General features: G+C 42.5%; 1 protein-coding gene across 1 annotated transcript in view; it reads left to right on the forward strand.

The window, feature by feature from the left end:
* Positions 1-14,473, forward strand: part of LOC149449395 (putative DBH-like monooxygenase protein 2) — a 52,395-nt gene that overhangs the window by 21,199 nt on the left and 16,723 nt on the right. The window contains exons 7-9 of the mRNA XM_089693312.1: positions 5,961-6,127; positions 8,642-8,733; positions 12,626-12,722. Of these exons, the coding sequence (XP_089549438.1) occupies positions 5,961-6,127; positions 8,642-8,733; positions 12,626-12,722 (356 nt within the window). The remainder of the gene's footprint in view (positions 1-5,960; positions 6,128-8,641; positions 8,734-12,625; positions 12,723-14,473) is intronic.

Below are 14,473 nucleotides of genomic sequence, written 5' to 3' on the forward strand. Positions count from 1 at the left end.
TGACACTCAACTGTTCATTTGGAACAGTTGCATATTCATCTGTAACAATACTACTATCTTCAACAGTCTGATGACACCTTTCTGGTAAATCATATGGGTTTGGGGGGATATATAATGCCATTTGCAATGTTTTAAGGCTTGTGATTTTTGATAACCAGGAAATTCTTTTTGATGAAAACTGTATCTGGGGTGCATTTTATAAGGTGTGAACCGACCCTGAAAGAGGTACAGGAAATGATTTACTAAAGGCAGACAGACTAGGTGTTCTGTTTCTCCAATCTAAGCATTGATAGTGTGATCTCTGTAACTTACAGTTGTGATGAGATAGCGATAACTTCAACCTCAGTTGGATGCCACAGTCAGTGACTCAATCGATAAGACATCTTGTAGATCTTGTGAAGTTTATTCCATAAACTGAGACAATCTTACAATGCACATTCGATACGTCAAAAGATCATAATGTTTCCTGCTCCATGCCGTGAGGCTAGACCTGCAATGCATTACTGGGAAAGGGGGAGAGCTATCTATACAACATTAACTAAACCAAAAGAAAGGGAGGAGCAGAAACAAGATATAGTAAACACTTAAAGGCATATGACAGTCAATAGGACAGTCATGTGAAACATGACACTAAGTACTTTGCAAGTACAGTTGCTCCAGAGCTCAGTGAATGAGCAGAAGGTCTGCTGACTTCCATCATCCAATCACATGCAAGCAAAAATACTGTTTTTCTCTGTACATAATTGGGTGTTCTTTGCAAAGTGAAGCTTTACCTCATTTGCTAAGCACTAGAGAAACTGCCCTTGCAGAGTCTATTTGCCTTTAGTAAATCATCTCCATAGACCCCAGAGAGAGAGATATAATTTCCCCCGGTACAAATCATTAGTAATACCTCATCTGGAATATGCAGTTCAGTTTTGGGCACCAATTCACAAAAAGAACATTGTGGAACTGGAGGAAGTACAGAGAAGGGCAACTAAACTGATAAGAGGCATGGAGGAGATCAGCTATGAGGAAAGATTAGAGGAACATAAGGGGGGATATGATCTCCATGTATAATACATAAGGGGGGATATGATCTCCATGTATAATACATAAGGGGGATATGATCTCCATGTATAATACATAAGGGGGATATGATCACCATGTATAATACATAAGGGGGGATATGATCTCCATGTATAATACATAAGGGGGGATATGATCTCCATGTATAAATACATAAGGGGGGATATGATCTCCATGTATAATACATAAGGGGGGATATGATCTCCATGTATAATACATAAGGGGGGATATGATCTCCATGTATAATACATAAGGGGGGATATGATCTCCATGTATAATACATAAGGGGGGATATGATCACCATGTATAATACATAAGGGGGGATATGATCTCCATGTATAATACTAAAGGGGGGATATGATCACCATGTATAAAACATAAAAAGGATATGATCTCCATGTAGAATACATAAGGGGGGATATGATCTCCATGTATAAATACATAAGGGGGGATATGATCACCATGTATAATACATAAGGGGGGATATGATCTCCATGTATAATACATAAGGGGGGATATGATCTCCATGTATAATACATAAGGGGGGATATGATCACCATGTATAATACATAAGGGGGGATATGATCTCCATGTATAAATACATAAGGGGGGATATGATCTCCATGTATAATACATAAGGGGGGATATGATCTCCATGTATAATACATAAGGGGGGATATGATCTCCATGTATAATACATAAGGGGGGATATGATCTCCATGTATAAATACATAAGGGGGGATATGATCTCCATGTATAATACATAAGGGGGATATGATCTCCATGTATAATACATAAGGGGGATATGATCACCATGTATAATACATAAGGGGGGATATGATCTCCATGTATAATACATAAGGGGGGATATGATCTCCATGTATAAATACATAAGGGGGGATATGATCTCCATGTATAATACATAAGGGGGGATATGATCTCCATGTATAATACATAAGGGGGGATATGATCTCCATGTATAATACATAAGGGGGGATATGATCTCCATGTATAATACATAAGGGGGGATATGATCACCATGTATAATACATAAGGGGGGATATGATCTCCATGTATAATACTAAAGGGGGGATATGATCACCATGTATAAAACATAAAAAGGATATGATCTCCATGTAGAATACATAAGGGGGGATATGATCTCCATGTAGAATACATAAGGGGGGATATGATCTCCATGTATAAATACATAAGGGGGGATATGATCACCATGTATAATACATAAGGGGGGATATGATCTCCATGTATAATACATAAGGGGGGATATGATCTCCATGTATAATACATAAGGGGGGATATGATCACCATGTATAATACATAAGGGGGGATATGATCTCCATGTATAATACTAAAGGGGGGATATGATCACCATGTATAAAACATAAAAAGGATATGATCTCCATGTAGAATACATAAGGGGGGATATGATCTCCATGTAGAATACATAAGGGGGGATATGATCTCCATGTATAATACATAAGGGGGGATATGATCTCCATGTAGAATACATAAGGGGGATATGATCTCCATGTAGAATACATAAGGGGGGATATGATCTCCATGTATAATACATAAGGGGGGGGGGATATGATCACCATGTATAATACATAAGGGGGAATATGATCTCCATGTATAAGACATAAGGGGGGATATGATCTCCATGTATAATACATAAGGGGGGATATGATCACCATGTATAATGCATAAGGGGGATATGATCTCCATGTATAATACATAAGGGGGGATATGATCTCCATGTATAATACATAAGGGGGGATATGATCTCCATGTAGAATACATAAGGGGGATATGATCTCCATGTAGAATACATAAGGGGGATATGATCTCCATGTAGAATACATAAGGGGGGATATGATCTCCATGTATAATACATAAGGGGGGGGGATATGATCACCATGTATAATACATAAGGGGGGATATGATCTCCATGTATAATACATAAGGGGGGATATGATCTCCATGTATAATACATAAGGGGGGATATGATCTCCATGTAGAATACATAAGGGGGATATGATCTCCATGTAGAATACATAAGGGGGGATATGATCTCCATGTATAATACATAAGGGGGGGGATATGATCACCATGTATAATACATAAGGGGGGATATGATCTCCATGTATAATACATAAGGGGGGATATGATCTCCATGTATAATACATAAGGGGGGATATGATCACCATGTATAATGCATAAGGGGGATATGATCTCCATGTATAATACATAAGGGGGGATATGATCTCCATGTATAATACATAGGGGGGATATGATCTCCATGTAGAATACATAAGGGGGGATATGATCTCCATGTAGAATACATAAGGGGGGATATGATCTCCATGTAGAATACATAAGGGGGGATATGATCTCCATGTATAATACATAAGGGGGGATATGATCTCCATGTATAATGCATAAGGGGAGATATGATCTCCATGTATAATACATAAGGGGGGATATGATCACCATGTATAATGCATAAGGGGGATATGATCTCCATGTATAATACATAAGGGGGGATATGATCTCCATGTATAATACATAAGGGGGATATGATCTCCATGTATAATACATAAGGGGGGGATATGATCTCCATGTATAATACATAAGGGGGGATATGTTCTCCATGTATAATACATAAAGGGGGATATGATCTCCATGTATAATACATAAGGGGGATATGATCTCCATGTATAATACATAAAGGGGGATATGATCTCCATGTATAATACATAAGGGGGGATATGATGACCATGTATAATACATAGGGGGGGATATGATCTCCATGTATAATACATAAGGGGGGATATGATCACCATGTATAATGCATAAGGGGGATATGATCTCCATGTATAATACATAAGGGGGGATATGATCTCCATGTATAATACATAAGGGGGGATATGATCTCCATGTATAATACATAAGGGGGGATATGATCACCATGTATAATACATAGGGGGGGATATGATCTCCATGTATAATACATAAGGGGGGATATGATCTCCATGTATAATACATAAGGGGGATATGATCTCCATGTATAATACATAAGGGGGGATATGATCACCATGTATAATACATAGTGGGGGGGGGGGATATGATCTCCATGTATAATACATAAGGGGGGATATGATCTCCATGTATAATACATAAGGGGGGGGATATGATCTCCATGTATAATACATAAGGGGGGATATGATCTCCATGTATAATACATAAGGGGGGATATGATCTCCATGTATAATACATAAGGGGGATATGATCTCCATGTATAATACATAAGGGGGATATGATCATCATGTATAATACATAAGGGGGGATATGATGACCATGTATAATACATAGGGGGGGATATGATCTCCATGTATAATACATAAGGGGGGATATGATCTCCATGTATAATACATAAGGGGGATATGATCTCCATGTATAATACATAAAGGGGGATATGATCTCCATGTATAATACATAAGGGGGGATATGATGACCATGTATAATACATAGGGGGGGATATGATCTCCATGTATAATACATAAGGGGGGATATGATCTCCATGTATAATACATAAGGGGGGATATGATCACCATGTATAATACATAAGGGGGATATGATCTCCATGTATAATACATAAGGGGGGATATGATCTCCATGTATAATACATAAGGGGGGATATGATCTCCATGTATAATACATTAGGTGGGATATGATATCCATGTATAATACATAAGGGGGATATGATCTCCATGTATAATACATAAGGGGGGATATGATCACCATGTATAATACATAGTGGGGGGGGGGATATGATCTCCATGTATAATACATAAGGGGGGATATGATCTCCATGTATAATACATAAGGGGGATATGATCTCCATGTATAATACATAAGGGGGGGATATGACCTTCATGTATAATACATAAGGAGGGATATGATCACCATGTATAATACATAAGGGGGGATATGATCTCCATGTATAATACATAAGGGGGGATATGATCTCCATGTATAATACATAAGGGGGGGTATGATCTCCATGTATAATACATAAGGGGGATATGATCTCCATGTATAATACATAAGGGGGATATGATCTCCATGTATAATACATAAGGGGGGATATGATCTCCATGTATAATACATAAGGGGGGATATGATCTCCATGTATAATACATAAGGGGGGATATGATCTCCATGTATAATACATAAGGGGGGGATATGATCTCCATGTATAAATACATCAGTGGTTCATATAGTGAACTCGGTGTAGTTATTCACCCTGAGGTCATCACAGAGGAGAAGGGCGGCACTCTTTACGTCTGGAGGAAAAGAAATGTAATCTCCAAACACAGAAAGGTTTCTTCACAGTAAGAGCTGTGAGAATGTGGAATAGTCTCCCTCAAGAGTTGGTTCTGCCCATCTCAGTAGATTGTTTTAAAAAAGCCATGGATTCTTTCCTAAATGTACATAATATAACTGGATATAACATTTATAGGTAAAGTTGATCCAGGGAAAATCCAATTGCCTCTCTGGGGATCAAGAAGGAATTTCTCCCCTGCAGGAGCGAATTGTGTCATGCTTTGCTGGGTTTTTTTGCTTTCCTCTTGATCAACTATGAGTATAGGATTGTATATATCTTTTTTCCCTTCTATTGGTTGAACTGGGTGGACTTTTTTTTAACCAGACTACGTGACACAATAGTTGCGCTTTACTTCTCCTCCTCACAATGTAAGTTTATAGGGCAATCAAAATGTAAAGGTGAGCAATCACATTTCGGGTCACCGATACCCTCTCCTCATGGTCACAGGCAATTGTATGCATAACATTTTGTGTCTGATTTGCAGGAATTTTGGATAGTTCAGGTATAAGAATTTATTACACTCCTCAATTACGGGAACATGATGGCGGTATTCTGATAACTGGGATTTTCACATTTCCTGTCCATTTCGTGCCTCCTGGAGCTGAACTTTTTCGCAGTTATGGACTCTGTAACACTCATCTGATCCCACAGGTAGGGACCTCAACATGATCCCCCCCAAAATCATGGAGACTAAAGCAGTGGTTAGCATTTTTTTGCAGTGCTGGTATCATGGATTCAGTACCCATCAGAACCAACATTATTTGGAGTCTGTATTTCCTCCCTGTGTTTGATTGAGCTTCCCCCTATGCTCTGGATTCTACCTACAGACCAGAAACCAAGGGTGTAAAGAGTATTAAAATGGTTCTAAAGGCTGCATTAAAGTTAAAAAGTCCCTTTATTTGTATACCCGCCTGTATACTTATGTATACCCTCATAGTGCAGGATGCTTGGCAAAGTTAGTTTTTGGTTCCTTTTGTAGTCAAGGGAGCGGTGATTGTTTGCTTTAGCCTGTTCAGGGTTTCACAGGCTTGAAGTTTGATTGCTTCTCCTTGCTTCTTGAAGAAGTTTCCAGAATATGGGGCTGTGAAAGTAAAATAACCGGTCTGAATATTTATTATGTACTAGCCAATCCTTGGACGGGAGTGTCCAGAAGGTAGCTGGGTAGGTGATGCATAGTTTGGAACCTTGGGGAGATTGTTCTCTTCTCATCAAGGAAGGTTCCAAAGCCTCTGGGGCTGCTGCCCCTCCAAGGCCGCCAGTGGACTGGGTAGCAGTTCTGAGCTGTGGCAGAGCCGGGAACCTGAAGCAATCTTTTTTGTGGAGCTGGTTGTGGAACTTCATCGTATGGGATGTGGTCTGGAGAAGAGTTGTCTCCTGCACTGGGAAGTGTCTGGAGGAAGCTGAAAGATGGCAGCTGTCCTAAATACTGACCCTGAATTGTGATCCCCAGTGACTGCTGTCATAGGGGATTAGAGTCCTGGCCATTCCCCTGTCCTCAGAGGAAGCTATGTATTGGAGCCTTGGAGAGAGTGTCCTTTTGTTACTGTGCAAGCATTTTGGCCCTAACCCCTCTCCTGTTTAAAGTTCTTCAAGCAATGAATATCAAAAAGACAATCCCTAGACTGAGTTCTTGGAGCCAGTGTGCATAGGCCAGTGCCTATGGGGACTAGAAGCCTCTGAACTATTTGGGAAGCACCAGCTATTACGAGTGGCCCCTATGGGGGTAGCGCTATACTTACCAGAGCCTGACCTTGATCCAGTGCTACACCCATTTGCAGTGACACTCTCTCTGCTCACAGAGGCAGTAGTGGGAGCCATTGGCTTCTGCTGCTGTCAATCAAAAAGTCAATAGATGCACACAGCCTCAGGCAGCTTAGGATCGAACCTGCATGTGTACCCTCAAATCAAGAGGCTTGCTATGGGGTCTTACAAAAAGAGAAGGAGCCAAGAGCAGCAGCAGGGGACCCCAGGAGAGGAGGTTCATGGCTGCTCTTTGTTATTTTAGAAAAGAAAGCCTTCCAACCTCTTTAACCCCAAAAATTAAGCTCAAAGTGGACGAGACTTTAAAAACTGATGATAGGCTGTGCATGTGTACACCCGTCTCACTGCCTTTGCAGTTAAAGAATATGGAAACCCAACATTTCATATTCCTGATATGTGCCTGCTGTACCATGTACTTGTATGAAAAAGTCTCCCGTTCTCTTTGTATTGGTGTTCCTGACAGTACCTCTTCTTTCCTATTAAAAACTGACCACACTAGGTATGAGAGCACAGAGTAGTCAGTTCTCTAGCTGTGCTGGGAACTCAGCCTGCTCGCCTCCAATAATCAGACTTGTCCTGACACCCTTCCCCTTGCACAGCCATTCACTGGGAAGATCAGAGTGCTGCTGTTTCTCCTCCCCCAGCTCACTATACAGCGAACAGAGGGGATGTGATTACTTATAAAAAAGGAGGGGGGGAAAGGCTAATTATAATGTTTTCTATAACTATACACAAGGTTTTGCCTTTTAGTTCTATGTGTTGTTTTACTAGGTGAGGGTTCACATACTTTAAGCAGGCAGTTTTGAAGGAAGGGAGCTAAAAACTTTCTCAACTGCTCATGTGTTAACGAGTCTTTAGTGCAACACATTGTGACTTTGGCAAAATTACCCCCCCCCCGCCACATTCAGCAGAAATTACAACCTCAAATGATTGTGACCCTTTCTGGTGAATAGGGCTGCAATGTGTGCAATGCATGTAGTGATCAGGGGCGGACTGACAACTCATGGGGCTCCCGGGCAATAGGGGGTCATGGGGCCCCTGTGTCCTTGCCCAAACTCAAAAAAGCCTATGAAAAAGCTACCAGGGGCATCTCATGGGGCCCCCTACTGACCCCAGGCCCTCGGGCACTGCCCGAGTTTCCAAATGGTCAGTCCGCCCCTGGTAGTGATGCTGCATTTACAACGTTAAAACAGGCAGTGAGGAGGTGACATCTCACCTATGAAACGCCTCTAAAAAGTGATCCATCACTGATTGCTTTTCAGAGGAGTGGCATGCTCTGTGCCATTTGTAAGCCTAGCCTAAGTGTGTTTCCTGTGGGGAGGTGAAGGTCCATATTGTGTGCAGACAATACTCAGGGTTGTGTGTGGGTGATCTATATGCATAGGACTGCTCTTCTCTTGGCAGATCTTGGGCCATCCAGTAGAAGACTTTCATGTCAACACATATCTCCTCCATGGCCATCTGACAGTACGAAGCATACGAACCATGCATTACAGGTAATAAAGGGCTCAAATCATGAATGATCTTGGGATTGGTTTTGTTCATAGACACTTTTAGTACAAAGCTAAAGCAAATGTTCAAAATTTAGTACAAGGGGCCAAAGGGTCCTCTCCGCAAAAACTGCTGGCCCCTCAATCCCCCTCCGCACTGCCATTTGCAGGATGGGCTGAGAGGGAGATAGCAAACTGTGCACACATAAAGTCTGAATGACCTGCATCGGCCACTTAGGGTTGCACAATTGTAAAGTTCAGCCTGTCCTGCAAAGGGCAGGATGGAGGGGGATTGAGGGGTTAGTGGTTTTGGGGAGCATTTCTACCCATACAGCTGCATGTGCTATGGGAGGACAGTGCTGGGGCAAAGTAATATATAGTGCCCAGGACTAAGAAGTCAAACGTTGTCCACCAAATTGTATGACCATCGTGTGGCAGCAAACCCCCCTCCCCCCCAAAAAAAACAATTGAACGTTAATCTGCATGCATACCATGCTTACCTCTAAAGCATAAATCCCCCTCTGCAAGCCAAAATTTTCTGCAAATAAAAAATCCCATTATTCCAGTACAAATCAACAAATCCCCCCCCCCCCTTCCCTGCTGAAGTCCCCAACCCAGCACAACTCCCCCACCCATCCCACTTCCCAGCTCAAATGCTCTCCTTCCACAAATCCCCCCTCCTAGCACAATCCTCTACCCCTCAAATTTCCCTTCTGAGCATAAATCCTCTCCCATCACAAATCCCCCTAAAAGCACAGAATATCCTCTCAAATCCCCCCTCCTAGCAAAAAAAAAACACAAATCACCCCTCCTAGTACATCCCGCCCTCTAAAGTTTGCCTCCTAAAACAAATCTTACATCCCTGCTACCCCCCAAATTCCTCCTCCCAGCACAAATCTTTTCCCTTCAATTCCCCTTCTTGCACATACCCCCCCAAAACCCTTCCTAACACTGATCTTCTTCTCCTCTCCCCCTTCTAGCTCAAATATCCCCCCCCCCTGGTGTTTGTTACTCTGCCCATCCCCCCTTCAATGTGTCCCCTGTGCAGTTCTCCCCTCCCTCAAGCACACAGACCTCAGATGCAACACGGCAGATGTCTGAGATGTCCTACCTTTCAGGCTCCCCCTCATCTTGACACCTCAGAGTTGAGGAGGAGCCTAGGGGAAGCCGACTTATCAGTCTTGATAAGCAGCTGGCGGGGACTGATGTCAGTTGCTGAAGGACTATTGGGTTGCGTCATGGGGCCCCCGCACTAAAGATACCACTGGCTATCAACTCACCACTGTGCGGCATTTGTTTAGCCTACCCCCATTCTTTGCCGGGAGGAGATGGGGGTGGGTAAACCAACACTGTACAGTGGCAATCCGGCAGTCCCAATCCAGGAGAGCAGCAGTAGCAGGAGGAAGAGCTGGAGGGGAGAGAGGGCACAGCCCGCACGTCCTCCCGGCTCTCTCCTTTCCCTATCTAGAGCTAGCTTGTCTCCTCCAGCTCTAGGCTGACAGGAGTAGCGCAGCTGCCATCACTACTCCTGTCAGCTTGTAGGTAGGAACTCTCCATGTGGTGCCCCTCCCACTTCACATAATACCAACCGCCCCTCCTGCCCACTCCTTGTCCCGGCCCTGTGGGAGGTGGTGCAGCATTTGAAACAGGAGTGGGAGGAGCACTTGTATGTACTATCCAAAAGATATAGAACTAGGGGGATTTTTGGAAAATATTGCTGAAGGTGATCTTCGCCTTTGGAGAAATTCATCTGCCCCACAGCCCAATACTTGCATTTTGTTTTTTTTTAAGATGCCCTGCCAGCCCCCAGAACTGTCTATGCGCATACTGACTTTCTGAATGTTTGCAATGTAGGCAATACTCCCCAGCCCCCATATTTTATTTCTTTATTTACTGTAGTCAGAACGTGCCTCCTTTATACATATACAGATGTACCTCAGTTTACGAACGCCTTGGTTAACGTCATTTTCGGTTTACGAATGAAAATCCATTGAAAATAACGCCTCGTTTTACAAATTTGTTATGACTTTTTTCGCAATACGAAGCGTATGTCGGTGCCAGTTTTCAAATGCAATTGCTGGCTTTTTTTTTTCTTCACCATAGCTCACAGAATTAGCTGTCACTTTCCCCGGAGCTAAAAGAAACTTTGTTTCTTTTGGGGAAATAAACTAAAAGGAAACATTCGTTCTTTTAGCTGGGGGGAAAGTGACAGCTGATTCTCTGAGCCATAGTGAAGAAAAAACAAACAAACCGGTAATTACAATTAAAAAACCGTCACTGACCGATAGTGACAGCGACTTTTAAAAACTTTTTTCTGACCTCCGGAATGGATTTATTGGTTTCCTATGGGAAACCGCATTTCGGTTTATGAATTTTTCGCAATACGAAACGTCCTGGAGAACACATTAAATTCGTAAACCGAGGTACGCCTGTATTATGGGCTTTCCTTACCTGCCATGTTTAACAAACCCTCTGTTTACATTGACTCCTCCTTTCCAGTCATTTAGACACTCCTCATGGAGATTTACAGCTGAACTCCAAGTGCATAAATACTGTACTTCAATAGTCTCAGAATGCCAAATTCTACTTTATGTGCACTGAATGCCTTTTAAAGCCCAGATATTCCTTAGTAAACCTAGCAGTGACATCATCATTGTGCTGTACACAATCTATGCAGAGAGCAGAGTTGTGGGAGGGACCCAGCAGGCCCCACCCAGCACAAAAAACTATAGAAGGGGTGGAGACAAGACCAGTCTCCCCAGCACAAGGAGAGAGAGCAGCAATGAGTGGTCTTTATTACAGGAAAGTCTGAGACTATTGCACAGATCTGGAAGAAATACACAAATCACACCAAGATTCAAGGAAGACTTTTGCATTTAGACAATATGGGTTGATTTACTAAAACTGGAGAGTGCAAAATCTGGTGTAGATCTGCATAGAAACCAGTTTCAGGTTTTATTGCCAAAGCTTAACCCTAGTTTCACATCTGTGCGGGTGGTGCCGCTGCGGATCCGCATGAAAATCTGTGCAGCCGCATCACCTGCACAGACAAATGCAGACCCGTGGGTGGGTGCCATTAGTTCTAATGGCACGCCACCCGCACTGGAAAACGCAACTGTACTGGGAACCGAGGTTCCCATGCGGACTGCTGTTTCCAAAGAAGTGCAGGGACTTCTTTCCCTGCGTGTCATGGGGCACGGGAGTCCATTCAAATGAATGGGCTCTCGTGCCTGTGCAAAATGCGGCCCGCATGGCCGCATAGATGTGAACCGGAGGTGATTGACCAAGCTGATGTTAGAAGCTGATTGGCTACCATGTACAGCTGTGCTCCAGTTTTAGTAAATTTCCTCCTGTTTGTTTAGCCCCAATTTCTGCTTCAATTAGAGATGGTTTGAATGGAAACCGATTCTGCTGTTTTAGCAATCTATGATGGCATGGGAATTCTGTGTCATAGATATACTTTGTATCAAGTGTATGTGTATATATATATATACACATACACACAGGGGCGGACTGACAACTCATGGGGCCCCCGGGCAATAGGGGATCATGAGGCCCCTGTGTCCTTGCCCACACAAAAAGGTACCAGGGGCATTTCATGGGGCCCCCTACTGACCCCGGGCCCTCGGGCAGTGCCTGAGTGCTCGAATGGTCAGTCTGCCCCTGCATACACACACACAGTATACATGTTAAACATGTATATACTTGAAAAAAGTGACCCACACTATAGCCCTTACAAAGGATCCCAAACCAAATGTTGTACCATGGCAAAATCCCAAAAATGAAAACTGCACTACTAAAGTGGATTAAGACATCACCCTCTCAAGGTATCCAATGGTTACTGTCAATCCAGATATGGCATTCTGTATAATACCCAATTCTTGTTCTTGCTCACTAGGAATGGCACTTTAATTGGGAGCTTGGGGGAAGATAAGAGATACGACTTCAATTTCCAACAAGTGAGAGATTTGCCCGGAGTGATCACGGTACAAATTGTACGTTGGGTGACTTTATATCATAAATATGGGTTTTCGGGAAAAGGGGCATCATGTTGTCGTTGGTATTAACACTTTTATTCATGTATTCTTTTTTAAATTTTCCTAATCAGTAATTGTTTTGTTAGACTCTAGGAAATTATATGCAATGGGGGAAATTTATCAAAACTGGAGCAACCAGAATCTGGAGCAGCTGGGCATGGCAACCAATCGGCTTCTTGCTTAAAACTTTAAAGCTTAACTGAACAAGCGGAAGATAGAAGATGATTGGCTGCCATGCAAAGCTGCTCAAGTTTTGATAAATACACCCTCCTACCACCACCATCACCACCACCATTGTGTTTTAAAGTCTTATTAAACCCTCCATTTAAAAAATGAAATACAGCAGTATACTTCAGCACGTACCACTTTCAGCCTATCACGTATCTTCAGTTTCTCAATTCTCTGTTCCTGTTTGTAGAGTGGCTACATTGCCCTGCAGGGTCCCCAAGAACCCAACCGTAGCCACCCTCATGAGCGCATTCCAATTCTAGGTTATAGCCTGCAAAAAACAAGAACAGAGGGCACACCAGCCTTGTGCATTACCTTTATAGATCCTTTTACTGAAGTGATAAAAGAGATGTATACTCAAAAACAGTATATAATCTGAAACTCATTAATATCCATAGTCCACATCGCTTAGTCCACTGCATGGATCCCAATACAAGGAAGACGCTTAAAATGTCTCACTTGTTTCAAGGGAGGATCCCCTCTTCTTCAGAGCCCACTGCAGGCTTTGAGGAAGCACTGAAGGCTACAAATTAAAGAGGACCCCCTCTTGAAACCCATCAGGCATTTCAAGTGTCTTCCCTATAATGGGATCCGTGCAGTATACCAGGCGATGAGGATCACTGTAGATATTAATGAGTTTGAGATCATATACAGTTTTTGAGTATACATCTGTTTTATCACTTCAATAAAAGGATCTATAAAGGTGATGCACAAGGCTGGTGTGCCCTCTCTTCTTGTTTTGTGCAGGCTACAATCTTGGATGGGAACAAAAAACAAAAGTACAGGTTCATTGAGGAGTGACTGAAGCCATATCAACATTGGAAAGATTTATCACTTCAATAAAAGGATCTATAAAGGTAATGCGAAAGGCTGGTGAACCGTCTGTTGTTTTTTCCATTGTTCCTTTTGGGCTTCCCCAGTTCTAAGGGTCTTGCAAATGCATAGACCATTTGAGCTGTTGACGATCAAAAGTCCATCATTGCCAGAATATCTACCTTGAGCACATGGATTACAGCCTGAAAGGCTGATGCTCCATGTGCCGAAACACACACGGCCAGCTCTGAAACCCAGGTGGGTAAGCTATTCCCCAGCTCATCCTCCAGGGACTGAACGACAGTGGCTTCAAAAACAGTTGTGGACAGAGATGTCAACATTACACTAAGGTTGATGGGACATGTAGTCCCTACACAGGTGGACATGTGACCTTTGAGTGATTGGGTACAAAAAAATTAAATATGGTGTAACTTTGCATCTTAGACATGAATATTTTAATGCAAAAAAGGAGGGTTTAATACCACTCAGCTTATACCATATGTTTGAAAATTATTCATTGTCTAGTATGTCACTGTACAAGACTGGCCTTGGGGTTAAGAGGGCTGTACTGATTGCTCATAGTATTATCAGACAACACATAAACAAGATCATGCATGCAAGGGGACCAAGTACTGGTCAAATGAGAAGGACAATAAAATGTGAACACT

This window comes from Staurois parvus, unplaced genomic scaffold (assembly GCF_062004578.1).
Source record: "Staurois parvus isolate SC_StPar_1 unplaced genomic scaffold, SC_StPar_1.0 ptg000621l, whole genome shotgun sequence".
NCBI lineage: Eukaryota > Metazoa > Chordata > Amphibia > Anura > Ranidae > Staurois > Staurois parvus.